Genomic DNA, 26,300 nt, shown 5'->3' with positions numbered 1-26,300 from the left:
CAGCCTGGTTAGATCTCTTCTATACCCAAAATAAGGATTTATTGTTATGAAATTTGGTGTTTTGCTGCAGTTTCATAATGCAAAGATGCATATTATAACCATCTTCCAACATTACTATAAATAAAATAATAATAACTAATAGTTATCAATAGTTGCATGAAAAGCAAGGCAGTGTCTTTGTTTCATTGATTATTTAGGAATCTGATGGCAGTGGGGATGAGTGTATCCTTGTGCTGCTGAGTCCTCATCTTTAGGCTCCTGTACCTTTTCCCTGATGGTAGCAGAGTGAAGAGGGCATGGCCTGTATGGCAGAGGTCTTTGAGGATAGAGGTTGCTTTTTAAAGACACCACCTCATGTAGATGTCCTCGATGGAGTGAAGTCTGGAGCCTGTGATGTTGCAGGCCAAGTTAACAACCCTCTGGAATTTATTCTCATCCTGAGAGTTGGCGCCTCCATACCAGGCAGTGATGCAACCAGCCAAAATGCTCTCCATGGTACACCTGTAGAAGTTTGAGAGTCTTCGGTGATGTATCGAATTTCATACCCTTTCCAAAGCCTCCATATCCTTTGTGTAATGGGGCAATCAGAATAGAACATGGTACTCCAAGAGTGGCATAACCCAAGTTTGTTTCATTGGTTTGTTGGAGGTGGTCCCTGGCAAAATGGCAAAGACTAATATTACTGAGAGAATAATGTAATAATTAAAATGAAGTTGTATATTTGACAACCAATAAAAAGAACATTCTCAAAACTTTATATCATCAAAACAAAAATCCTGTTGGAGATCTGGGAAGGGACGTGCTCACCAGTCTCACTTACCCCCCCCCCCCCCCCCCCCACCCCGTAATCTATGTTTGGTCCAGAATAAGTAAAGAAATGCACAGACTGAAGTACTTTAAAGTACTCAATGTTGTGCAACCCATATATTCCTTCCTTTAAAAAAAAGTATGAAACCCCAGAACCCTTTCATCCATGTGTCTGTTTAAGAGTCTCTTAAATTCCACTTCCCCCAAAAAAAAGTTTCAGCCTCCACCACCATCCCCAGCAAGGCGTTCCCGGCACCCACACACTACTGTGTGTGTATATAATTTTTTTTAAAATTGCCCCTGATGTCTCTCCTAAACCTCCCTCCCTTCACTTTGTACATATATCCTCTGGTGTTGGCTGATCCTGCCCTGGGAAACAGGTGCTAGCATATCCACCTTTTCTATGCCTCCAAAGAGAAAAATCCCAGCTCTGCTAACCTTGCCTCATAAGACTTGTTTCCCAATCCAGGCAATATCCTGGTAAATCTCCTCTGCACCCATTCTATAACATCCACATCCTTCCTATAATGACGTGACCAGAACTGAACACAATACTCTGGTATTGTGTGGTCTCACCAGAGATTTGTAGAGTTGCAACATGACATCTCCTGAATTCAATCTCTATTAATGAATCCCATAGGCCGCCTTAACTATCCTAACAAACTGTGCGACAACCTTGAAGGACGTATAGATTTGAACCCAAAAGTCCCTCTGTTCATCCACATTCTTAAGTAACCGACCATTAACCCTCTACTCAGCCTTCTGGTTTGTCCTTCCAAAATGCTCACCTCACATTTATTCGGATGGAAATCCATCTACTACTTTTTTGCCCAATTCTGTATCCCATCTAATATCCTCTTATAACCTTCGACAACCTCGGCTCCATCCACGACTCCTCCAACCTTTGTGCCATTTGTACTGTATGAATCAATTTCTCAGTGACTTGCTAGCTGTATAATTTAAATTTAGATATGCAAGACAGTAACAGGCCCTTCCTGGCTCACGAGCCCATGTAACCCGATTACATCCAATTGACCTACAACCTGGTACGTTTTGAAGGGGGGGAGGAAACCCATGCAGACATGGGTAAGATCCTTACAAACAGTGCGAGATTTGAAACCTGGTCACAGTGTTGCAATAATTCCTGTGCTTACCTTGTACTTAAGTAGTAACTTTGTCAGTGGATTTTAAAACATTAAATCCTGTCAGTTTTTGCTTCTCACCACAGCATTATTTCCAAACATGTATTTCAGTTTGAAGGCTGAAAATATTTCCTATTTTCCATTTGGCAGTATGCAGATCCTTCTCCAGAGAAGGAAATTATTGGATATGTTTCTGACCCAGTCAAACTACAACTTTTAGTCCACAAGCAAGGTTTTTTTTATCCAACCTGTATTGTGAACTCTACATTTGTCATAATACATACCTTTTTTCATTCTTCTAACGATCTTTAAATTGTGCTGTTATCCAGAGCGCAGATTGGTGAATTGTGATCTTCCATCATTCAGAAGTGGTCATTGTTGTACTCAAAACTGGTCCTGGGCAAGGGTGATTGGGGACGTTTTCATGAATTTGGAACTTGCCACTTTTCTGAAATTTACGTCCTTTTGTTGTGAAGGAATTCTCAAAATTCTGACTGAATAGAATGCAAGAAACATTCATCTTGTAATGCAGTCCCTGTCTTGAATTTGTTAAAGAACGGCAATATGGGTAGTTGCATTTAGAGAAGTAGGGAGATGTTGAGGGCAGGTGTGCAGAATACACAGGAAAGTCATATATCTGGCAGAGAGATGATGTTCTGGTGGACTAGTGATTTGTATACTGACTACCAGTACATAAGCATAACATTTTGACCAGCATCAAGTTTTGCTGCTCATCTTGAAGCTTTGCAACTGGAATGGATTTTTATCATATTTACTAATATAAAGAACATTAACATAATCTTTGATAATTACATGAAGTAGTTATCAGTTTGGATTTGTTTGGGTTCAGATTTAGTTGCCCTTTGTATTTTACATTACTGCAACACAAGTTATATTGGTTGTCGTACTCCTTCATATTCTCAAACCATTGATAAACTGCATTTTATAGATAATGCAAAACACAAAAGGCTGCAGACACTGTGATTGTAGTCAAAACACAAATGCTAGAGGAATTCAGCTGGTCTCGCAGCATGCACAGGAGCTCAAGGTATATTACCAATGTTTTGAGCCTGACCCCTTCCTCAAGGTGTGAGCAAATAGCAGCAGAGGGCTGTATTAAAAAGGCTGGTGAAACGAGAAAAAGGGGAGGAGAACAGACAAAAGGTGTTAATTGGACACGAGGATAGGAGAGAGGAAAGGTAAGAATTGATTGGGAGCGGCGACCTTATTGTTCTATATAGTCATATTATTAATAACTATATCAGCCAGAACATTTTATTCAAAAATATATTTCCACTTCATGACACAATAATGAAGAATTTGGTGCTTAAGGAGATAAATCAGCGAAAAAGCCTAAACAAGAATTAAAAAATGAAGGAACTGAAACTAGCAGCTGCATCCCAAGGCCAGGGGAGACTATAGCTGCCAGTCTGAAATTTATGGTTCTGTATATAAGGGATTGTACTGACAATTATACAATTGGTGTTGTTTTAACTATCTTTGTAGCACAAAGGTTATCTTGGTGATAATAATCTGTAAGGCAACTTGTTTGTATCTTTGTTTACAGGAAGTGGGCTCTGAGAGCTCCTAAGAGTCCCCAGGAAACCTGATATTGGCCTGTTGGACTCTCTGTGAATCAAAGAAATAAAGCCTCTGTACCTTGAAGTCTACTCGGTATGCATACCAAACAAATTCAAAACTATAAATTCCAAACAAAAATGTACACTACCTCAGCTGGTCAACTTTTTTTGTCTTTCCTTTTATATTTTAACTAAATAAGTTTGAGAGAACAGATAAATAATCTTTGTAAATAACAATTTCAGCATGTTGAAGTTAAATGTGTCCATGTCCCAATTTAGAAAGGCTTGATCATCTGCAAAATGCAGTAAAAGTACAGAAATGCTAGAGGAACTCACAGCTTCCATCGGTGGTAAAGATTTGGGTCTGAGCCCTCCTACAAAGTATCAGCAAAAAGTACGCAGGCATCTATATTAAAAAGGCTGGTGAGTAGGGAGGAATGGGAAGGGGAAGAGTGCAGAAGAACAGACAAAAGGTGCTGATTGGATATGATAAGAGGATGAACTGGGGGAGGAGGGGTTTCTGGCCAGTGCTGGCTGTATTAATTGCATAATTCTGAGTACAAAAGTATTGTAAAAATATTTTCTTTTCAAAGCAGAGATCATGTCAGCTTCTTAAAATTTCAGTCCCAAAATTTGTGTGAACTTGGGCAGTACAGTCATATGAATAAGATCACCTTGCTCATATACGCAGTGCTATGTTTTATACAATATTAATTTCCTATTAATGTGAGGAAGAACACTTGAAAGGATCGAATTCGCCAGGCTCTTTTTGCCAATTAAAAAAAAAAATTATTTTTCACACTATAAACCATATTGACTAAGATACATACAGACATTTTTCTCTTGAATATATACAGTGTCATTTTCTCCCCCTTTTTGCCCCCTCCCTTCCCTTCCTCCCTCACCCCTTTCCCACTTATTTGAAGTTCAATCTATAAGATACATTTAACCCGTTAAACAATGTTGTCACTTAATAAAAATAAACAAGAAATTTTACTGAGTCATTTCTTTTCGTTGTCTTCTCCTTCTGTCATTTTAGGTAGTGGAAGTACATGGTAGGATTTCTCTATTGTATTTCATGTATGGCTCCCATATTTGTTCAAATATTGTGATGTTATTTTTTAAATTATATGTTATTTTTTCTAATGGAATACATTTATTCATTTCTATGTACCATTGTTGTATTCTCAAGTTGTCTTCTAATTTCCAGGTTGACATAATACATTTTTTTGCTACAGCTAGGGGTATCATAACAAATCTTTTTTGTGCTCCATCCAAATCGAGTCCAAATTCTTTATTTCTTATATTACTTAGGAGGAAGATCTCTGGGTTTTTTGGTATATTGCTTTTTGTGATTTTGTTTAATATCTGGTTTAGATCTTCCCAAAATGTTTCCACTTTCTCACATGTCCAAATTGCATGTATTGTTGTTCCCGTTTCCTTTTTACAGCGAAAACATCTGTCTGATACTGTTGGGTCCCATTTATTTAACTTTTGAGGTGTGATGTCTCACCTGTGTATCATGCGTAACCTCGTGTTTATTGTACTCCTCATAGTTCCGGAGCATAGCTTTTCCCATGTTTCATTCTTTATCTTTATGTTTAGATCTTGTTCCCATTTTTGTTTAGGTTCACCGTTTGTTTCCTCGTTCTCCTTTTCTTGCTGTTTGATGTACATGTTTATTCCAATTTTTTTAAATATCATTGTGTCTGTAATAACATATTCAAAATTGCTTCCTTCTGGTAACCTCAGACTGTTTCCCAATTTGTCCTTCAAGTATGTTTTCAGTTGGTGGTATGCAAACATTGTATCGTGAGTGATATTATATTTATCCTTCATTTTTTCAAAGGATAATAATTTATTTCCCGAAAAACAATTTTCTATTCTTTTGATCCCTTTTCTCTCCCATTCTCTGAAGGCAAGGTTATCTATTATGAAAGGGATTAGTTGATTTTGCGTCAATATTAGTTTTGGTAGTTGGTAATTTGTTTTATTCCTTTCTACGTGAATCTTCTTCCAAATGTTGAGCAGATGATGCAATACTGGTGAATTCCTACGGTGCACCAAATTTTCATCCCATTTATATAGTATATGTTCAGGTATATTCTCCCCTATTTTATCTAGCTCTAATCTGGTCCAATCTGGTTTTTCCCTTGTTTGATAAAAATCTGATAGGTATCTTAATTGTGTGGCTCTATAATAATTCTTAAAGTTTGGTAGTTGTAAGCCTCCTTGTTTGTACCATTCTGTTAATTTATCTAGTGCTATCCTCGGTTTCCCCCCTTTCCATAAGAATTTCCTTATTATTTTCTTTAGCTCCTTGAAGAATTTCTCAGTTAGGTAAATTGGTAATGACTGAAATAGGTATTGTATCCTTGGGAAAATGTTCATTTTAATAGTTTATCCTTCCTATCAGTGTTAGTGGTAAGTCTTTCCAGTGCTCTAAGTCGTCTTGTAATTTTTTCATTAATAGATGATAATTTAGTTTATGTAGATGGCCAAGATTTTTATTTAGTTTTATACCTAGGTATCACATTGCTTGTGTTTGCCATCTTAATGGTGATTCTTTCTTAAACTTTGTGAAATCCGCATTATTCATTGGCATTGCTTCACTGTTATTTGCGTTGATCTTGTACCACGATACTTCTCCATATTCCTTCAATTTTCTATATAATTCTTTTATTGATATTTCTGGTTCTGTTAAGTATATTATAATGTCATCTGCAAATAGACTGATTTTATATTCCTTCTCTTTTATTTTTATCCCTCTTATTTTATTTTCTGTCCTTATCAGTTCTGCTAGTGGTTCTATAGCTAACGCGAACAGTGAGGGAGATAGTGGACATCCCTGCCTTGTTGATCTACTTAAGTTAAATTGTTTTGATATATATCCATTTACTGTCACTTTCGCCAATGGTCCCTTATATAATGCTTTAATCCAATTAATATATTGGTCTGGTAGGCTGAATTTTTGTAGTATTTTGAATAAATAATTCCATTCTACCCTGTCAAAGGCCTTCTCTACGTCTAAAGCAACCGCTACTGTTGGAGTTTTATTTCCTTCTGCATGAATTAAGTTAATAAATTTACAGATATTGTCCGTTGTTCGTCGTTTTTTAATAAATCCAGTTTGGTATGTATTTACTATTTTTGGTATATAGTCGGCCAATCTGTTTGCTAATAGTTTAGCTATTATCTTATAATCTTTGTTAAGTAGAGATATTGGTCCACATGACGCTGGTGCAATTGGATCTTTCCCTGTCTTTGGTATTACTGTAATTATTGCTGTTTTGCATGAATCTGGTATGTTTTGTGTTTTATCAATATGGTTCATTACTTCCAGGAGGGGAGGATTTAATAAGTCTTTAAATGTTTTATAGAATTCTATTGGAAATTCATCCTCTCCTGGTGTTTTATTGTTCGGTAGTTTTTTTAATATCTCCTGTAATTCTTCTATTTCAAATGGTTTTATTAATTTATTTTGCTCCTCTGTTTGTAATTTCGGTAGTTCAATTTTAGTTAGAAATTCATCTATTTTGTCTTCTTTCCCTTCGTTTTCAGTTTGATATAGTTGTTCGTAGAATTCCCTGAAGTTTTCATTGATCTCCATTGGATTATATGTAATTTGTTTGTCCTTTTTCCTTAATGCCAATACCATTCTTTTAGTTTGTCCTGTCTTAAGCTGCCACGCTAGAATTTTGTGCATTTTTTCTCCTAGCTCATAATATTTCTGTTTTGTCTTCATTATGTTCTTCTCCACCTTATATGTTTGTAGTGTTTCATATTTTATTTTTTTATCTGCCAATTCTCTTCTTTTAGTTGTATCTTCCTTTATTGCTAATTCTTTTTCTGTATTTGTTATTTCCCTTTCCAACTGTTCTATTTCCCGATTGTAGTCCTTCTTCATCTTAGTTACATAACTTATTATTTGCCCTCTGAGGAACGCTTTCATTGCGTCCCATAGTATAAACTTAACTTTCACTGATTCCGTATTTATTTCAATATACACTTTAATTTGTCGTTCAATTAATTCTCTAAAATCCTGTCTTTTAAGTAGCATGGAGTTTAATCTCCATCTATACATTCTTGGTGGGATGTCCTCTAGCTCTATTGCCAATAACAGGGGTGAGTGATCCGATAATAGCCTAGCTTTATATTCCGTTTTCCTAACTCTCCTTGAATGTGGGCTGATAACAGGAATAGGTCTATCCTTGAGTATGTTTTGTGTCTACCCGAATAATATGAATATTCCTTTTCCTTTGGGTGTTGTTTCCTCCATATATCCAAAAGTTGCATTTCTTGCATCGATTTAATTATAAATTTGGTTACTTTGTTCTTTCTGTTAGTTTTTTTTCCAGTTTTATCCATGTTTGAGTCCAAATTAAGGTTAAAATCCCCTCCTATTAGTATGTTCCCTTGCGTATCTGCTATCTTCAAAAATATATCTTGCATAAATTTTTGATCTTCTTCATTAGGTGAGTATACATTGAGTAAATTCCAAAATTCTGAATATATCTGACATTTTATCATTACATATCTCCCTGCTGGATCTATTATTTCCTCTTCTATTTTGATTGGTACATTTTTATTGATTAATGTAGCTACTCCTCTGGCTTTTGAATTATATGATGCTGCTGTTACATGTCCTATCCAATCTCTCTTTAATTTCTTGTGTTCCATTTCAGTTAGATGTGTTTCTTGTACGAATGCTATATCAATTTTTTTATTTTTTCAGTAAATTTAACAGTTTCTTCCTTTTGATTTGGTTCTTTGGCTTGGCTTCGCGGACGAAGATTTATGGAGGGGGTAAAAAGTCCACGTCAGCTGCAGGCTCGTTTGTGGCTGACAAGTCCGATGCGGGACAAGCAGACACGATTGCAGCGGTTGCAGGGGAAAATTGGTTGGTTGGGGTTGGGTGTTGGGTTTTTCCTCCTTTGCCCTTTGTCAGTGAGGTAGGCTCTGCGGTCTTCTTCAAAGGAGGTTGCTGCCCGCCAAACTGTGAGGCGCCAAGATGCACGGTTTGAGGCGTTATCAGCCCACTGGCGGTGGTCAATGTGGCAGGCACCAAGAGATTTCTTTAGGCAGTCCTTGTACCTTTTCTTTGGTGCACCTCTGTCACGGTGGCCAGTGGAGAGCTCGCCATATAACACGATCTTGGGAAGGCGATGGTCCTCCATTCTGGAGACGTGACCCATCCAGCGCAGCTGGATCTTCAGCAGCGTGGACTCGATGCTGTCGACCTCTGCCATCTCGAGTACTTCGACGTTAGGGATGTAAGCGCTCCAATGGATGTTGAGGATGGAGCGGAGACAACGCTGGTGGAAGCGTTCTAGGAGCCGTAGGTGGTGCCGGTAGAGGACCCATGATTCATTAATATTTAAAGTCATATAGTTCAACATAGTCATATCATACTTTGTTTATCTTTCCTTTCCATTTCCTCATCACCACCTTCCCTTATCCATTTCTGCTTTCTTTTTTTGAACACATTATGAGACAACATTTCTAAAACATAAAATATTTCCACTATTCTCATATCTAAAATTCCTTTAACCCTAATAGTCCCTCCCCTTTCTGAGTTGCCCTTTGTCCCTTGTCAGGCAACCACATGACCCCTCTCCATTTGGATTTGCGAATCCGCTCGCAAGCGTCAACTGATTTTGCAGTGACTGTAATTCTTCCCCACCCAGTCCCCCAGAAAAGATTTTAATCTTCATATATAACAAAGGTCACTCTCTTAATTCCCTCCTTACTTCCCTTTCTTTCTCTTCTTAGTTCTTACTTATACTTTATTCTTCTTCTTCATATATAGTTTGTTGTCATTTTGTTCTTGTTACATCTCTTCATCTCTGTCTGTTTTGTAGTTGTTCTGCAAATTTTCGTGCTTTTTCCGGATCCGAGAATAGTTTGCCTTGCTGCCCCGGGATAACTATTTTAAGTACCGCTGGGTATTTTAACATAAATTTATAACCTTTTTTTCCATAGGGTCGTTTTTGCTGTATTAAACTCCCTCTTCTTCAGGAGTTCAAAACTTGTATCTGGATAGAAAAAAATTTTTTGACCCTTGTATTCCAATGATTTTTTGTCTTCTTTTATTTTTTTCATTGCCTTCTCCAATATATTTTCTCTTGTTGTATAACTTAGGAATTTTATTAGAATGGATCTTGGTTTTTGTTGTGGTTGTGGTTTCGGGGCTAATGTTCTGTGTGCCCTTTCTATTTCCATTTCTTCCTGTAATTCTGGTCTTCCTAGGACCCTGGGGATCCATTCTTTTATAAATTCTTTCATATTTTTGCCTTCTTCATCTTCCTTAAGGCCCACTATCTTTATATTGTTTCTTCTATTATAATTTTCCATTATATCTATCTTCTGAGCTAACAGCTCTTGTGTCTCTTTAACTTTTTTTTATCAGATTCTTCTAATTTCTTTTTTAAGTCATCTACTTCCATTTCTATGGCTGTTTCTCGTTCTTCCACCTTGTCTACTCTTTTTCCTATATCTGTCATGATCATCTCTAATCTATTCACTTTTTTCTTCTGTACTTTTTCTTCCTTTTATTTCACTGAATTCTTGTGTCTGCCATTCTTTTACTGTTTCCATATATTCTTTAAAAAAATATATCCATGTACTTGCCCTTCCCTTCATCTTCCATTTCTCTGTGTTCTTCCTCCTCTTCTTCTGAGTCCACTCCAGGATCTGTGTCCTTTACCTCTGTCTCTTCTGGTTTTCTTGTTGGGTTGTTTGTTTTATTTTGTTGGGTATTCTTGTTCTTCTTATTTTTATTAAAAGTGTCTTGGTGTTGGTCTTCTTCCTCTGGGTTGGTCATCTGTTGTTTCTTTGATTTCCTATTTTTATTCTTTTCCTTCTTGTTGTCGTTATTTTCTATGTTTTCCTGTTGAGAGTCTTGCTGTTGTGTTGTACTTGTCTGTTTCAGCTGTGGAGATTTACTCCTCAGCTGGTCCCCCCTCCCGTCGGTGTTGTTTTTGTCTCGCGCGTTTGCGCACTTTTGTTTGGCTCCGTGAGCCATCTTTTTAGTCCTGAGTTCGGGGTTTCCACTGACCTCAGGGAGCGAGCTTCTCTCTCCACGGTGGGCCTCCTCGTACCTGTAAGGCCTTCACCTTCCTCCTCCGACGTCCTTCCTTCTTCTTTTCTTCCTGTTGTTTTTGGTTTTTCTTTCTTTGCTGCCAGTTTCTCCACACTTTCACTTTCAATTTGTTATGGTTTCTGTGTTAGTGACTTTGTTTTTTCCCTACCTTTTTTTTACTTTTCTGGAGAGGGCTGGAGTTCCCCTACCGGCCACTACTCCATCACGTGACTCCTCTCTTTTTGCCAATCTTGAAGGCACTGTGGCTTTATGGGATGTTTAATTTATCAGACGATATGGAGTGATTCCTTCCTTGTGGAAATAAATGTGTTTGGCCAAGACATTGTACTAGAGTTAACAGAAAATGGAATATCGAGAAAGAAGCACCAATGGAGGATTGAGAAACTGCAAAAGGGTTTCAATCAATCCCAGTCTGGGGAATGGTTTGCTGCTTGGCGATCAGGTCATTGACTAGTAGAGAAGTAGGAGTTAACAGAATTGGTTTTCAGCTTTTTCAAAGAAGTGAAAACAATGCTGGAGAAACTCAGTGGTTCAGGCTGGTTCTTTACGTAGCAAATATAAAGGGACATATCCAACGTTTCGGGTTTGAGAAGTTTAGTTTTTCCTAACAATCTGATTTAAAGTAAAGGAAATATTAGGAATCAGTGATCACAATGTAAGAGAATTTCCACTGAAGTTTGAGAGGAAGAATACTTCCTCTTCAATACTCTTCCACATCTGATCCCCACTGTTCCCCAATCTTCTTCACTGTTCCCCACTGTCCTCCTGCTGTTCCCAAACTGTTGCCCATCGGTTCCCCTTTGATCCCCATTTGGATGTGTTGGTATTCCAGTTGAGTATTACGTAACTACAGAGGCTTGAGAGAATTGCTGCCAAGGTTGATTGCAGAGATGTCAGGAAAGCAGCCATGGTAATAGTTTCTGAGGATAATTGGGAAGATGTAGGATTATTTTGTCCTGAAGAAGAAGCATTCTAAATGGAGGAAGAGGCAACCGTGGCTGACAGGGAAGTCAAAGACAATCAGGCAGTTGTCAGCGCCTCCAGCCCTTCGGGAGCTCTTGCCATTGGTAGCCTCACAAATTCTGATACCTGGTTCCCCTGACCCAGTCTCAAGCATCCTGCAACCTAGTGTATGCTGGTCTACTACCATGGTCGCCCTTGTCGGGTTATGTCCCAGGCTTCTCGGGGGAGAGGGGGTGTACTCCTGCTCTATGCTGGTTTGCTGATCCTCTGCCGAGCATAGGCGGAGCCATCTTGGGCACAGATCTCTGTGGTTTTGCAGTTAAAGGAAACGTCATTGACCCTCTTAAAGGAAACGTCATTGGCCCTCTTAAAGGAAACATCATTGGCCCTCTTAAAGGAAACGTCATTGGCCCTCTTAAAGGAAACGTCATTGGCCCTCTTAAAGGAAACGTCATTGGCCCTCTTAAAGGAAACGTCATTGGCCCTCTTAAAGGAAACGTCATTGGCCCTCTTAAAGGAAACGTCATTGGCCCTCTTAAAGGAAACGTCATTGGCCCTCTTAAAGGAAACGTCATTGGCCCTCTTAAAGGAAACGTCATTGGCCCTCTTAAAGGAAACGTCATTGGCCCTCTTAAAGGAAACGTCATTGGCCCTCTTAAAGGAAACGTCATTGGCCCTCTTAAAGGAAACGTCATTGGCCCTCTTAAAGGAAACGTCATTGGCCCTCTTAAAGGAAACGTCATTGGCCCTCTTAAAGGAAACGTCATTGGCCCTCTTAAAGGAAACGTCATTGGCCCTCTTAAAGGAAACGTCATTGGCCCTCTTAAAGGAAACGTCATTGGCCCTCTTAAAGGAAACGTCATTGGCCCTCTTAAAGGAAACGTCATTGGCCCTCTTAAAGGAAACGTCATTGGCCCTCTTAAAGGAAACGTCATTGGCCCTCTTAAAGGAAACGTCATTGGCCCTCTTAAAGGAAACGTCATTGGCCCTCTTAAAGGAAACGTCATTGGCCCTCTTAAAGGAAACGTCATTGGCCCTCTTAAAGGAAACGTCATTGGCCCTCTTAAAGGAAACGTCATTGGCCCTCTTAAAGGAAACGTCATTGGCCCTCTTAAAGGAAACGTCATTGGCCCTCTTAAAGGAAACGTCATTGGCCCTCTTAAAGGATGTTTAAAATCTGCATGGGGCTGTTGACATCACAACTGGACCCTGTAGTGGAGCACTTTGTCTCCACTCCCTCCTCTCCCAGCTTCACACAAATGGCAGCACGATCATTATAGCAGCTGCACAATCATCTTTTATTTTGCCTGTTCAGCATGGATATGACGAGCCAAAGGGTCTGGTTCTGTTCTGTGGAAATCTGAGACACTGTTGTGATGTTTTTGAGGAGAAAAATAGGTTAAAAAATAACCTTTTGTTTATTCCCATTTTATCATGTCAAGTTTCAGTGATTGTTTAATTTTTCATGGTTATAATGAATGATGATGAGTTTATTGTCGTTTACATTGGTACCAAAAATCTTTCTTACTGCACCTGAATGTGTACATTGCAAAAGGAACAACTAAAAACAAACTACAATAGTATGTATTTCATTGAATTGAAAAGGCAATAAATACACACATGATAATAAATATTCAGTTATCATCGTGCAAAAATGTGACTTTGCAATAGTGTAACAAGTTGAGTTTTCCAGCATAGAATTGATGTAAAGCATTTCTGTAAACAATGTTAAAATGCTCATTAGTAAGCAAAATTCAGCTCAACAATAAATGGATCCAATTTTTTGGATCAGTCCAGATATCCCAAATAAAATACAACTTTTGTCAGAGATGATTTGAGGTGGGCTGTTCAGTTGATGAGGAAATCGATAGATAATATGTCTGGGCTTTAAGCAGTGAAGTTCTTGGTTTTCTAAATTTTAATTTTGATCTGAAATGTATCTGGTCTCTCCTCTTGTGTGGTTAGCAGGCAGTGCGAAGTGGAGAAATTATAGATCTTAATGCCCCTTACCACATTGAAATACGTATGTCATTCATCCTGCTTATTTGAAGGTTAATTTAATTCCATGAATATTTATGATTGTTATTCATGCTCAGTTTCTTGTGTTTTTCTTGCAGTTTATCCTGTTGGATGTTTGCTGTGCAACTTCCAGAATGGTGTTGCCTTTAATCGATGGATAAGTGCAAACATGTAGGGCGGCTTCGGCTTGCCCAGGATCATTCCATTTTAAATCCTCAAAAATGGCATTGTATGGACTGCAATACGACAGAGTCAATGTGGGCATGTCTCAGTTGTTCACATGTTGCCTGTGGAAGATACAATGAAGAACATGCACTCAAACACTTTCAAGAAAGTAAACACCCTGTGGCCTTGGAAGTAAATGAACTCTATGTATTTTGTTATATATGTGATGACTATGTGTTAAATGACAATGCCACAGGTGATCTAAAACTATTGAGGAGCACATTAAGTGCAATTAAGAGCCAAAACTATGACTGTACGACTCGAAGTGGAAGGATTTTACGGTCGATGGCAGGGAGTGATGACTCTTACCTTTCTCGGGGATGTACACAAGCACAGCTACGAAATGAAGATAGGATGTTCACAGCACTTTGGCACCGACGTAGATCGCTGATGTCTAAAGTTTTCCAATCTTGGTTTGCACTGACGTCCTCAGCCAAAGTGAGGCTTGAAAAAGAGCAATTAATGGAAGAGGCTGAAACTAAAAGAGATGATGCTCAGAAAAGACAGCAAGAGTTAAAACGACGGCTGTATGAAGAGTTCTTGTCACCACGTAAGAGTTCACGTATAAAAGAACCCCCTCCTATCGATGACCGATCAACTGAACATTCACCTGCAAGATGCCCAGCAGTAACCACTGGCATGGTTAGATTGAAAAAAATTGGTGATTCTCCTATTAAACGGAGGCCAACTGTCACACCTGGTGTGGCAGGACTGAGGAACTTGGGTAACACCTGCTACATGAACTCTATTCTGCAGGTGCTAAGCCATTTGCAAGTATTTTGTGAGTGTTTTTTGGATCTCGATTTAAGTTATTCCCAGGATCTGCTGGCTGGTACAGCAAATGAGGAAACCAGGTCTTCCAGCAAGCGGCATTTTGTTGGAGACATAAATTCGAGTATATCTCTGGGGGAGGAAAAGGGTTTGAGGCGACCCAGTTTGTCTGAAGGCTTAAGTGGGGGAGCATCTCGGAGCCAAAATAGGGAGCTCATTCAACTAAAGGAGCCAAACTCAAAGCATATTTCCCTCTGCCATGAGCTCCATACCCTTTTTCTGGTCATGTGGTCTGGCAAGTGGGCGCTAATATCTCCCTTTTCTATGCTGCATTGCGTCTGGCGACTTATTCCAACGTTCCGAGGATATGCCCAGCAGGATGCACAGGAGTTTCTCTGCGAGCTATTGGATAGAGTTCAGCAGGAGTTAGAAGCTACAAGAACAATGTATACACCATCTATTCCCATATCACAGCGAAAGCTAATCAAAAGGGTTCTGAAAGTAATAAACACCATTTTCCATGGGCAGCTACTTAGTCAGGTACTGATCCAGGTTGTCAAACTTTTACTGCATCATGTTCCAATTAGTTATTGATCACATGGTGGTACATTGTCATATTGATCAAAATCTTAGTCTTGTTAAACGTGATTTGCGTGCAATTCACATGTGCTGGGGAAACTCAGCAGGTCACACAGCAACTTCCTACGGATGTTGTGTGACTTGCTGAGTTTCTCTAGTGCATTTGTGTATTGCAAAATTTGAGTCAACATTTTTTTCATTTTTGTTTTGCAGCAAAGAAAATATTTTGGTTTCCTGTGTTTTTGCTGTCCTACTTATAGACAAAAAAGCTGATCAAAGTAATAATAACCTTCTAAAGAACCTGACATATTGTGCATTATCTTGTAATTATGAAGATGAAATAGTAATTCTAAATATATTAAACTCCCAAGTATTTAAAAATTACTATGCTAATCGGAGTCTAGACAACCACAGTTTATTCTCCTGTTAGCACTAAATTTGGCAAGATCAGAATGGTCAGAAAAGTTATCTTAGCTTTGACTGAAAAACAAGGAGGATCAGTCAGGGTTGGGTTCTGTGTGCTCTCGCTCCACTTGCTTTGCTCTCTTCAACAGAGAGTGACTTTCAGATGAAGTCTGAGGCTGTGAAGTGTTGCAAGATCAAATAACCCAAGGAGCTTTTATTATCCCAAGTTATGACTGAAGCACTTGAGTCTGAATACTTCAAACAAATCTGTAAGCTTGCAGAATATGGTCCCAACACTGAAAACCTCAATGCATTTGGGAATCGAGACTAGTTAATTAACAGTTCGAGACAGTTGTATGCACAGAATTGTGCCTTTATTGATAATATATCAGACACCTTCATCACAGTCCCTGAGTTTGCCTTGTCTCACCAACAGGACAGACTAACTTGAAGATGGAGGGAACAGTTCAAGGTGTCTTCAGCATTTACTCCAGAATCATTAAAGTCCCATGACAATCTTGATCAAATTGTGGGCAAGGAAACCACTTGATATTCTAACATCCTTTCTCAGCTGATGAATCCTCCATTTCAGTTAACCTTTGGAAGCAGAACTGAAAGTGTTAAGAGTATAGGTAAAGGCACTTTGATGTCCATCGCCCATACTGGCTAGGTCACAGCACTGCTAACTGAAAAGACAAAGCAGCCAGACTACATCTGTGGAAGTTAGAGAATAAACCAATGGGAAGGATAATTGTACTTTTCCAATCTACCTGAGACATATGCCCATAATAGCACTGGCAGGTGAATCAACTACAGAGTCTTTGGGGAGACATTGCATTTAAGGTTCCCTCTGTCATAATGTGTAGCACTATACTTATACTTAATTGGATAAACTTAGAACAAGTTGGAGCTTGATTCTAGACCTTGATGTGGTGTGAGTTGTAGTAATAAGGAGTAGCAGTATGCATCACCACAATCTGTAGCCTTATCTTGATCTATTGTTACTGACATATCAGGTTCAATAAAAGGTGCTGAGGGCTATGGTGGGAGCACTACCTGCATCAAACTTTGACTATTGATTGGAAAAGTGTGGTTAAATCAAAAGAAAGGAGAGTGCAGGAGAGGTTATTGGTCTCCAGAATAAAAAAATAAGGTAGGAAGTTTAGAAAAGGGTAACAATTTAAACTTTGGCAATACGAGAAGAGTGGTGAACACGAGTCCAAAGGTATTGTTATCAAATGCACTCATGAAACAAGGTTGATGAGCTGAAAATGCAATTAGAAATTAGCAGGTTCATTGGGACTGGGGTTTGAATCCCGCACTATCTATAAGGAGTTTGTATCTTCTCCTCATGTATGTGTGGGTTTTCCCCGGGGGCTCCGGTTTCCTCCACCGTTCATAATGTACCGGGGGTGAGGTTAATTGGGTGGCACAGGCTCATGGGTGGAAATGGCTTGTTACTGTGCTGTCTATCTAAATTTTTTTTTAAAAACAGGGCATAAGTTAAGGGTGAAAGGGGAAAGGTTTAGGAGGAAAGACTGGTGGAGGTGTGGAACAAGCTGCCAGCTGAAGTGAATGCAGTCTCAATTTTAACATTTAAGAAGAATTTGGATAGGTACATGGATGGGAGGGGTATGGAGGGCTATGAACTGAATGCAGGTCATTGGGACTAAGCAGAAAAAATGTTTTGGCACAGACGAGAAAAGCTGAAGGGGCCTGTTTCTGTGTAGTAATGTCCTTTGGTTCGATGAGAGAAATCCTACTTCAGTTTGAGAAGGAGAAACTAAAATTGGATGTATTGGTATTACAGTTGAGTAAAGATAACAACGAAGGCACGAGAGAGAAACTGGCCAAGAATCATTTCAACCCTCAAAGAAGTATTGTAAAGGGAGTATAAAACAACTGTGGCTGACAAGGAAACTTAAAGGCAGCATAAAAGCAAAAGAGAGGGCATACAATCATGCAAAATTTAGTGGGAAGCCAGAGGGTTGAGTAACTTTAAAAAAAAAATTAACAAAGCAACAAAAATAGCTATAAGGGAGAAGAGCTAATGATATAAAAGGTTTTTCAGAGATGTGTGTCTATCATTTTTTTAAAAAACAACCCAATAGGAGGAACAAGTCATTTCTGTGTTTAAGCAACAAGGGAAAGCTTTTTAAGGATTAAGATGATGTTTAATTCTCACAAAAAAATTCCTGGCCACCACCGATCACTGACTCCTCACCACTAAGGTCCCTGCTGCCGCTCATTTGTTTTCGATATCCTCATTTTTTTAAAAACTTGAGAATTTTGGATTTCAGATAATCGGAGTTGTTCTGTCATATATATATGTGTGTGTGTATGTGTACATACACGCACCTGCACGATATTGGACCAATGTAAAATGATGCTGGAGATGTGGTGATGGGGAGCAAAGAAATGGCGAATGAACTAAATAGGTATTTTGCGCCAGTCTGTGGAAGACACCAGTGATGTGCCAGAAATTTGAGAGAGTCGGGGGCAGGTGACTGCAGTCGCTGTTATTAAGGAAAAGGTGCTTGGGAAGCTGAAGTGGATAAGTCACCTGAACTAAACGTTAGGGATCTGAAAGAGCAGCAGAAGAGATTGCAAATGCATTAATAATGATCTTTCAGGAATAGGTAGACTTGGGAATGGTTTCAGTTGAAATTCTTTAAGAAAGGAGAGAGGTAAAAAACAAGAAATTATAGGTTAGTTAGCCTAACTTTGGTGGTTGGCAAAATTCTAGAGTCTTATGAAGGATGAGTTTATGGAGTACATGGAAGCTCATGATAAAATAGGCTAAAGTCAGCATGGTTTCCTTCAGGGGCAATCTTGTCTGATTATACTGTTGGAGCGACAAGCAGGACAGACAAAGTGGATGTAGTTTATTTGGATTTTCAGAAGGCCTTTGGCAAGGTGCCACATGAGGCTGCAAAACCAGATAGGAGCTCATTGTATTATGGAAAAGGTGCGAGCATGGATAGAAGAAATCAAAGAGTGGGAATAAAAGGGCCTTTTCTGGCTGGTTGGCAATAACTCATGGTGTTCTGCAAGGGTCAGTTTTTGGTCAACTTTTCATGATGCATGTAAGTGATTTCAGGGGTGGCCAACCTTTTAATTGAGGCATACAGCAGAGTAACAGGCCATTTCGGCCCACAAGAACATATTGCGGGTGTAGGTTAATTGGGCGGCGTGGACTCATGGGCTGAAATGGCCAAGTATTGTGTTGATGGTGTTGTGGCCAAGTTTGCAATTGATACCAAGATTGATGGAGGGGCAAATAGCATTGAGGAAGTAGGGAGTCTGCAGGCAGACTTACTTGGATAGGTTGGGAGAACGGGCAGAGAGATGAATGAAACCTAGTTTAAGGGATATGAATGGTCATACACTTGGGTAGAAGGAATAAAAAGTAGACCTTTCTAAATAGGAAGTGAATTCAGAAAACAGATCCAAAGGGACTTGGAAGTCCAGTACAGCATTCCCTGAAGATCAACTTGCAAGTTGAATTGGTAGTAAGGAAAGCAAATGCAATGTTGACATTTGTTTCAAGAGGACTAGAGTGTAAAGGGGAAGCTATAATACTGAAGCTTTACAGGGCATTGGTCAGGCCACATCTGGAGTATTGCAAGCAGTTTTGGGCCCCATATCAGATACTATTTATTGTAATGTAATAAAACAAATGTAATAATATGCAAAACTGGCTTTAGTCTGCCATAAGACAGGTAAGGAATAGCCATTAGCATTGTTCTGCGCCCCTTAGGAAGTTGGAGAGTGTGCAGGGGAGGTTTACAAGAATGTCCCCAGGCCTGAGTGGGTCAATGGCTCTGGGCCTGGACTTGGAGATGTGTGGGATGATGGGAGAATCTAATTGAAGCAACATATTGAAAGAGTGGATGTGGTGACCTTCAGAACAGAGATGGGGAGAAGATACTTTAGCCAGAGGGTGGTGAATCTGAAATTTGTTGCCACAGACGACTGTGGAGGCCAAGTCATTGGGTAGATTTAAAGTGGAGGTTGATAGAGTTAAGGGGAGAAGATGGGTGAAAGGAAAAATACATCAGCCATGATTCAAATGGTGTAGGAATTAGCGGAATTGCTAATTCTGGCCTAATTCTGCTACTTAGTCTTGATAGTGGTTGACACTGAAACAGCTATTGGGAACAAGAGTTTCCAAGATCAATGCTATCTTCAATGATGGTGAGGCCCAGTATGAGTACTTTAAAAAAAAAAAAGGTTGGTGTATGATTTTTAATTTTAAAAATTTAGACATTCAGCTTGGTAACAGGCCCTTTCAGCCCATGAGCCGGTGCTGCCCAATTGCACCCAATTAACCTACACTCCCATTACGTTTTGAATGGAGGGAGGAAACCAGGCCCCCTGGGGAAAATCCACGTAGACCTGGGAGAATGTACAAACTCCTTGCAGACAGTACGGGATTCGAGCCCTGGTCCTGTAACTGGTGCTGTAACAGCGTTACACTAACTTTCGCCATCTGTGCCATCCTGGTTCCGTAAGAGGTGTTGAAGAGCACCATTTTTAGCTTCTTCCTGAAATTTCCCATAATCTCTGAAGCAAAAGCAGCCCAAAAATGGCATTGAAGATTTGTGTTCCAGAACCAGCCATGTCTGCCTCTGTACTCGCAACATTGGCATCATACCTGACCATATGGAACAGATCGTGGATATGTTCTGTTCACAAAATGAAGAAATTAAATATGGTTAATTACCAACCAGTTGGTATTCTTACTTATCATTGAAGTGATTGGAAATGGTGTCATTGAGGGGATCTTTCTCACTAGTATGTCCTGTTTTGTTTTTCTGGTATCGCTCAGCAGCAGGTATCCTCATAGAGTTCTACAGTATGAACCCTGAGACACCGCATGGTTACGGTCCTCCAGTCCAAATGTCCTTTGCATCCCCTGTGTTAATCCCATTACTGAGCCAATTTTTAACTTAGCTGGGGCCCTGTGTACCTTAACCTTCCATGCCAACGTACTATGAGAGACCTAAAATACCTTGCTAAAATCCATATAAACATCACCTGCTTTGCCTTCGTCTACTCCCTTTGTTGCCTCTTCAAAAAATTCTATCATGTTTGTGAGGCTTGGTTAAGCTTAGAATGAAGAACTTAATTCCAGTGATGAGGTAAGAGTTTTTGTTAGTTCAGGCAGCATTTGACTGAGCATGACATGAAATTATGGAACAACTGTAGTTGATGGGCATCAAAGGGGAAGCACTGAAGTTGTGTTTCACTCAGATAATTTTTTTAAAACTTGGACAATACAGCATCGTAACGGGCCATTTCGGTCCACGAATCCGTGCCACCCCATTTACCTACACCCCCGGTATATTTTGAGTGGTGGGAGGAAACCGGAGTCCCCATAGAGAACCCACGCAGACATGGAGAGGATGTACAAACTCCTTAAAGACAGCGTGGGACTTGAACCCCGGTCCAGTCCCGATTGCTGGCGCTTTAAAAGCGTTGCGGTAACCGCTAAACTAACAGTGCCACCCTTTGGTTTTTGGGGGGTTAATTGTCACTGCCTCAGGGAATTGCTGGAGGAATCGTTGGGAAATATCCTGGAGTTAAAGTTGTATTTTAGAAGAATGATGGGGATCTCATTGAAACCTATTGAATACTGAAAGACATGAATAGAGTGAATGCAGAGAGGATGTTTCCTTATGGTTTGGGAGTCTTGGCCAGAGGCCACAGCCTCAGAATACAAAAAAAATCCCTTTAGAAGAGAGATCCTGGTGAATTTGTGGAATCATTTCTGCAGATGGCTGTGGAGGTCAAATCATGAGGGATATTTAAGGCAGAGGTAGATCCATTCTTGATCAGGGAATCAAGAGTTACAGGAAGAAGACAGGAGAATGGGGTTAAAAAAGATAGTAAATCAGCCATCATGGAAAAGTGGTACAGAATCAATGGGCTGAAAAACCTGATTCCACTCCTGTGTTCTGTAATTTTAGTGCTGTTTAAATGATATTCACCCCTTCCATTATAAATTAGTAGTGCTGCTATCACAGCTCCAGTGAGCTGTTTCAGTCCTAACTCTCATAGTATCCATGTGAATTACCCCACCCTTCTCAAGGCAATTGAAGGAGGCCCAGTAAATGCTGATTGCATCAGCAGTGTCTACATCGAGAAATTGGTTCACTGTTCAAAACTTGCAATATGGATATGGCGTTTCTATAACATAAGTGGGTTTCTCAAATGAAGGAACACGTGCACTGTTCCCCCAAAACCCTCTTCACTTGTTCATCCTTGGGTGATCACCTGATTGGTGAGTGCCATTACACAGAATTGCTTTTACAACTGGTTAAATCATTTATTGTGATGAGGCATTTTAGTGAACATTTGATGGAATCCAACACTGGAGGAAAAGCAGTGCAGATTGTGTGAGTGGAGCAATGTGGGCATTCTCTTGGTTAATATGAATGCAAAATCTAGTGGATTTATTACTGGGCTATCTGATGCTTCATTATCATTCTTTGAAGTTAACTTGCTATTTATTATGTTGACAGATTGAATTCAATTTCTTTTAATCAGGTTAACGATAGTACGCTGTCACTTGTGCAGCGGCACGTTACCAATCCTTGAATAAGTGTCTCTGAATTCTGACGATTGAAAGCACTTGTTCCAGCAGAACCAGAGTTGTGGCAATTGTCATAAAGTACAATGCTGCTGAGATCAGATTTGACATAACCTTTTTGAAAGGCACAATGAGTCAGGAGGCTACGCTTCAGTTTTCTGTTCCTATCTGTCATGACCTTACGAACTCTATACATTTCTTTGAGTACTCTCTCTTTGTGTCTATTTAATCTCTTGTGTATTCAGCAAGAGACAAGGAATAGACCATATGCAATAAGATTATATTTAATCTGATTTTGGCTTCAGCTACACTAACTTACTATCCATAAATCAAGTTTTAATTTCTATTATAATTATAGCAAATCATAACTTCACCATTCAGATGAAATTATGCATAAATGTTCATTGAGGTTGAGAGAAATAGATTAATATGCAATTATTGTTTATGGCATGGCAGAACTTTGCATGAGGCAATGTCATGCAGTTTTTCATTGGGTTGGAGTGCATTTAAGAATGTAGTTTGGGAAAAGAATGTTGAATGTGCAATTTTTCCAGTCTTAATGAAAAATCTACACTATTCAGAAAATACTTTGAAACAAAAATGTCCTCTGGCCTCAACATGGATTACATTTACATGGACATTGCTATAAAAAGCTGATGACTTGTTTGTATGTACTGAGTTCTTCAAATACAACTTGTACTAATCATTTTTCAAGTGCTAGTTTCAGCACTGGTTATTAAATTGTTTTCTCCCCAATTTTATGTACCCAGGGATTACATTTTGAAATTATCTCTCCCTGTGATTATTGGTTCTTGTACTGCATTTGTAAACCCGTTCACAATCCATTTGTTTGGCCAGAAAGGGAAGTAAATCTGAATTGGAGAGGAGAATTTTTAAATTTTTTTTAGTATCTAATTTATCAAACTTGTAATTGCATGGATTCTTTAATATAAACACAAGATGCTTGCTGTAGGGACATGCTAGAAGCTTATCTGATCAATAGGATGGCTAATGAAGTGACTGGAGAACACTGTTTGAGATAGGGTTCAGAGTCAATGGCATTGGTCTTTAATAGTTGTTTGGTGGAGGGGATTAAGAGAGAGTTGAACGTGAGGAAAGAATGAGCCCTTTTTTTGTATTGTGTCTAAAGTGATCATTTTTGGTGCTAGAAAAGTGGGAGGCCAATCACTCTGGGAGATCCAAAAGGCATGAAAAATGTCATTTGTCATTACAAGGAGAAAAGATTCATGAAGTGCAGAAAGTAAACCTGCAAATACAGAAAACATTTAGGAGACAAATAGTGTGTGTAATTCTAGTCTCAGTCCTGAGGGAGATGGATGCCTTGGGAGTTCATGGATTCTAAACTTGCAGATTAATTACTGGGTTGAGGGCATTGTCCCATATGGCGAGGGTATGCTTTGAATGATATTGACTAAAATGAATGTAGTCTCATTGTGGAATAAGATCTTGGGACCACTTGAGAGGATGGATGCCAAAAGGCTGCTTCCAACAACCACCAACATTGCTTCAATGCTGGAGAATAGCCATTTAGAACGAAGGAGAGGGAAATTTCTTGGCAGAGTTGTGAAATGTTTCAATTCTCTTCATAATAGGTTGTTGAGTTCAGGCTGTGGTAGTTTTTTTTAAAGTTAAGGAATTGGGTGGGAAAATAGATGAGATACAAGATTGGTCATAATTTTAAATTGCAAAGCAGGTTCAAAGGCCCTTCAGCTTACTCCCGCTGGATACAATGTCAGAATGCGCTCAGTGTAAACTTACCTCCATACCCCATATTGCAAACTCTGGGTCTTCGGTACTTTCACTATTGTCCTGTTTCCTGCATAAATTGATGACTACATCTTCATAAAAGAGTTTCCTCAATAAAAAAACAATTCTGATTGTTACCTCTGGATCCCACAAAAACATATAAATTATCTTTTTCTTGTGATTGAAGCTGATTTCACTGATAAGTCCTATTTGTAGGGTTTTCTATATATTCCAGGTGACTGGCTTTCAATTCTTTTTTTAAAAAATGGAGAAAATTTAAACTGCAAGAAATGCTCTCCTTTGTGTGACAGGAACTATGATGTGACTGATATGAAATGTGCACATGTACCACTCCATTTGCCAGTCTCCTGAGTCTCAGCTTGGGTGAGTCCGTGAATATTACCTTGTATTGACAATTTGATCTGGGCATTTCCCAGCAAAGAGTACCATTTCTAGAGAAAAAGCTTTGCTTTCTGTTGATTTAAAATGCAGTCTTACGTGCAGCGATCTGGGGATAGAAGTCCTGATGATAAATTCATTGGACAAGTTTACTGGATTTTCGTAATCTGTAATTCTGTGTATATATACCCAAATTTCCATGTGTTTCATTTGCATCATACGCTGGAGATAACCTCTGCTACCAAAATCTGCTCCAATGTTGATGCTTGTCCCATATTTGGCTTGGCTGTCGTAAACTGTCGAAGGTTCTGTTCATTTGTGCATCAGTAAATTTGAATGATGATGTGGCAAGCAATCTCTCTCTACGATATTTACTTCCATAAATATGGAACTGAAACTGAAAAATGTTTGAAGCTCACCTTAAAATAAAGTGGGGCTTTGCTGATATTTCATCCCTTGAATTTTTACTTTTAACCCAAGAGCCTACTAAATTGACCACCTTCATTTTCAAACAGTTTTGATCTTAATCTGTTTCCTTATGGATTTTTCTTATGTTTAAAAGGACTTAATTTTAACTGCCTTGCAGCATGCACAAGTTTTTACAAATTAAAGTTAAATGAATTCTTCAACTATTTAAGAAGAATTTGGACAGGTGCATAGATGGGAGAGGTATGGAGGGTATGGACTGGGTGCAGATCAGTGGGATTAGGCAAAAAAAATGGTTTGGCACAGACTAGAAGGGTCAAAAGTGCCTGTTTGTGTGCTGTAATGTTTTATGAAAGCACACTGGAATTTAAAATGGAACCACAATTTGTATTTCTCTCCCCTTTTTTCTGCTTTTCTGCTTATTTTCATTGGATTGGTCACTGATAGGTGTAAGTTGTAGATATATAACTCCACTTGGTTCAGTGTTGAATTTCTTCTTATAAACCAGAGGCTACTACATTATTTTCCACCAACTCGGGTGAAGCCTGCAAGATTCACTACTGTAAAGAAAGTATCTTGGGATATTTAAAGTAACATTAACAAGTGAGCGGGCTGGAATTATGGCAGCATTTGCCATGACATCGCAGAAACTTGCCCTTCAGCCAACCAAGCCTATGCCAACCATCAGGCACCAATCCCATTTTATTTTCTCCATATTCTGCCACTTATTTACATAGTCGGGCAATATACAACAGCCACTTAATTTTTGGGATGTATGAGGGAGAACATGCAAATCCACTTAGATGTCACAATTGAACCTAGGTAGTTGAGGCACTAAAGCAGATATTCCACGAGCTGCAGCATTGTGCAGGAGAAACAGGCATGTAGTTAAACCATTTAAAGGGCTGGATGAACATGACAGTACGTTCACATAGTCATGCAGTCAAACAGCATGGAAATGGGCACTTCAGCCCACCATGCTGGCTGTCAAGTAGCTAACCGTACCAATCCAGCACTCGGCCCATATCTTTGAAAAGCCATAGCATTTAAGATGCTCATCTAAATTCTTAAATGTTGTAAGAATACCTACCATCACCTCAGGAGGGCATTCTAGAGTACAATTACTCTGGGTAAAAAAATCTTCATAAAATTTTCTCTACATTTACCTTGCTTAAAGTTCTATTGTTTGGTTATAATGACAAGAGAGTTGTGCTTTCCTCTGATTTGTTCTTCAGCCATTCTTGCTCCAAGACAAACATCCAGCCAATTCAGTCTTTCCTCATGGCTGAGGTACTCCATCCAAATTATTATACTGTTGAAACTTTTCTACACCCTTTACAATACAATCACATCCAGTAATCTGGAAATTAAAACTGCACATGGTGTTCAAGCTGTGATTTACCTAGTGCTTTATATAGTTGTAACATAACCTCTTGTATGCCCCAATTAATGAAGGTGAGTGTTTCATATGCTTCCTTAACCACCTGTGCTTCCACCTCCAAGGATCCTTGGACATGGGT

General features: G+C 39.2%; 1 protein-coding gene across 4 annotated transcripts in view; it reads left to right on the top strand.

The window, feature by feature from the left end:
• The window catches only part of usp44 (ubiquitin specific peptidase 44), a 77,060-nt gene that overhangs the window by 1,947 nt on the left and 48,813 nt on the right, over positions 1 to 26,300 (top strand). Inside the window, exons 2-4 of one of the 4 annotated variants that reach the window (XM_069909455.1) lie at positions 3,517 to 3,623; positions 3,809 to 3,952; positions 13,712 to 15,149. In XM_069909455.1, coding sequence (XP_069765556.1) covers positions 13,767 to 15,149 — 1,383 coding nt within the window. In that variant the 5' untranslated portion in view covers positions 3,517 to 3,623; positions 3,809 to 3,952; positions 13,712 to 13,766. The remainder of the gene's footprint in view (positions 1 to 3,516; positions 3,624 to 3,808; positions 3,953 to 13,711; positions 15,150 to 26,300) is intronic. The other 3 variants (XM_069909457.1, XM_069909454.1, XM_069909456.1) reach the window with 3 other exon arrangements.

Source organism: Narcine bancroftii, chromosome 13 (assembly GCF_036971445.1).
Source record: "Narcine bancroftii isolate sNarBan1 chromosome 13, sNarBan1.hap1, whole genome shotgun sequence".
Taxonomy (NCBI): domain Eukaryota; kingdom Metazoa; phylum Chordata; class Chondrichthyes; order Torpediniformes; family Narcinidae; genus Narcine; species Narcine bancroftii.
This window is presented reverse-complemented; position numbering and strand designations above follow the sequence as displayed.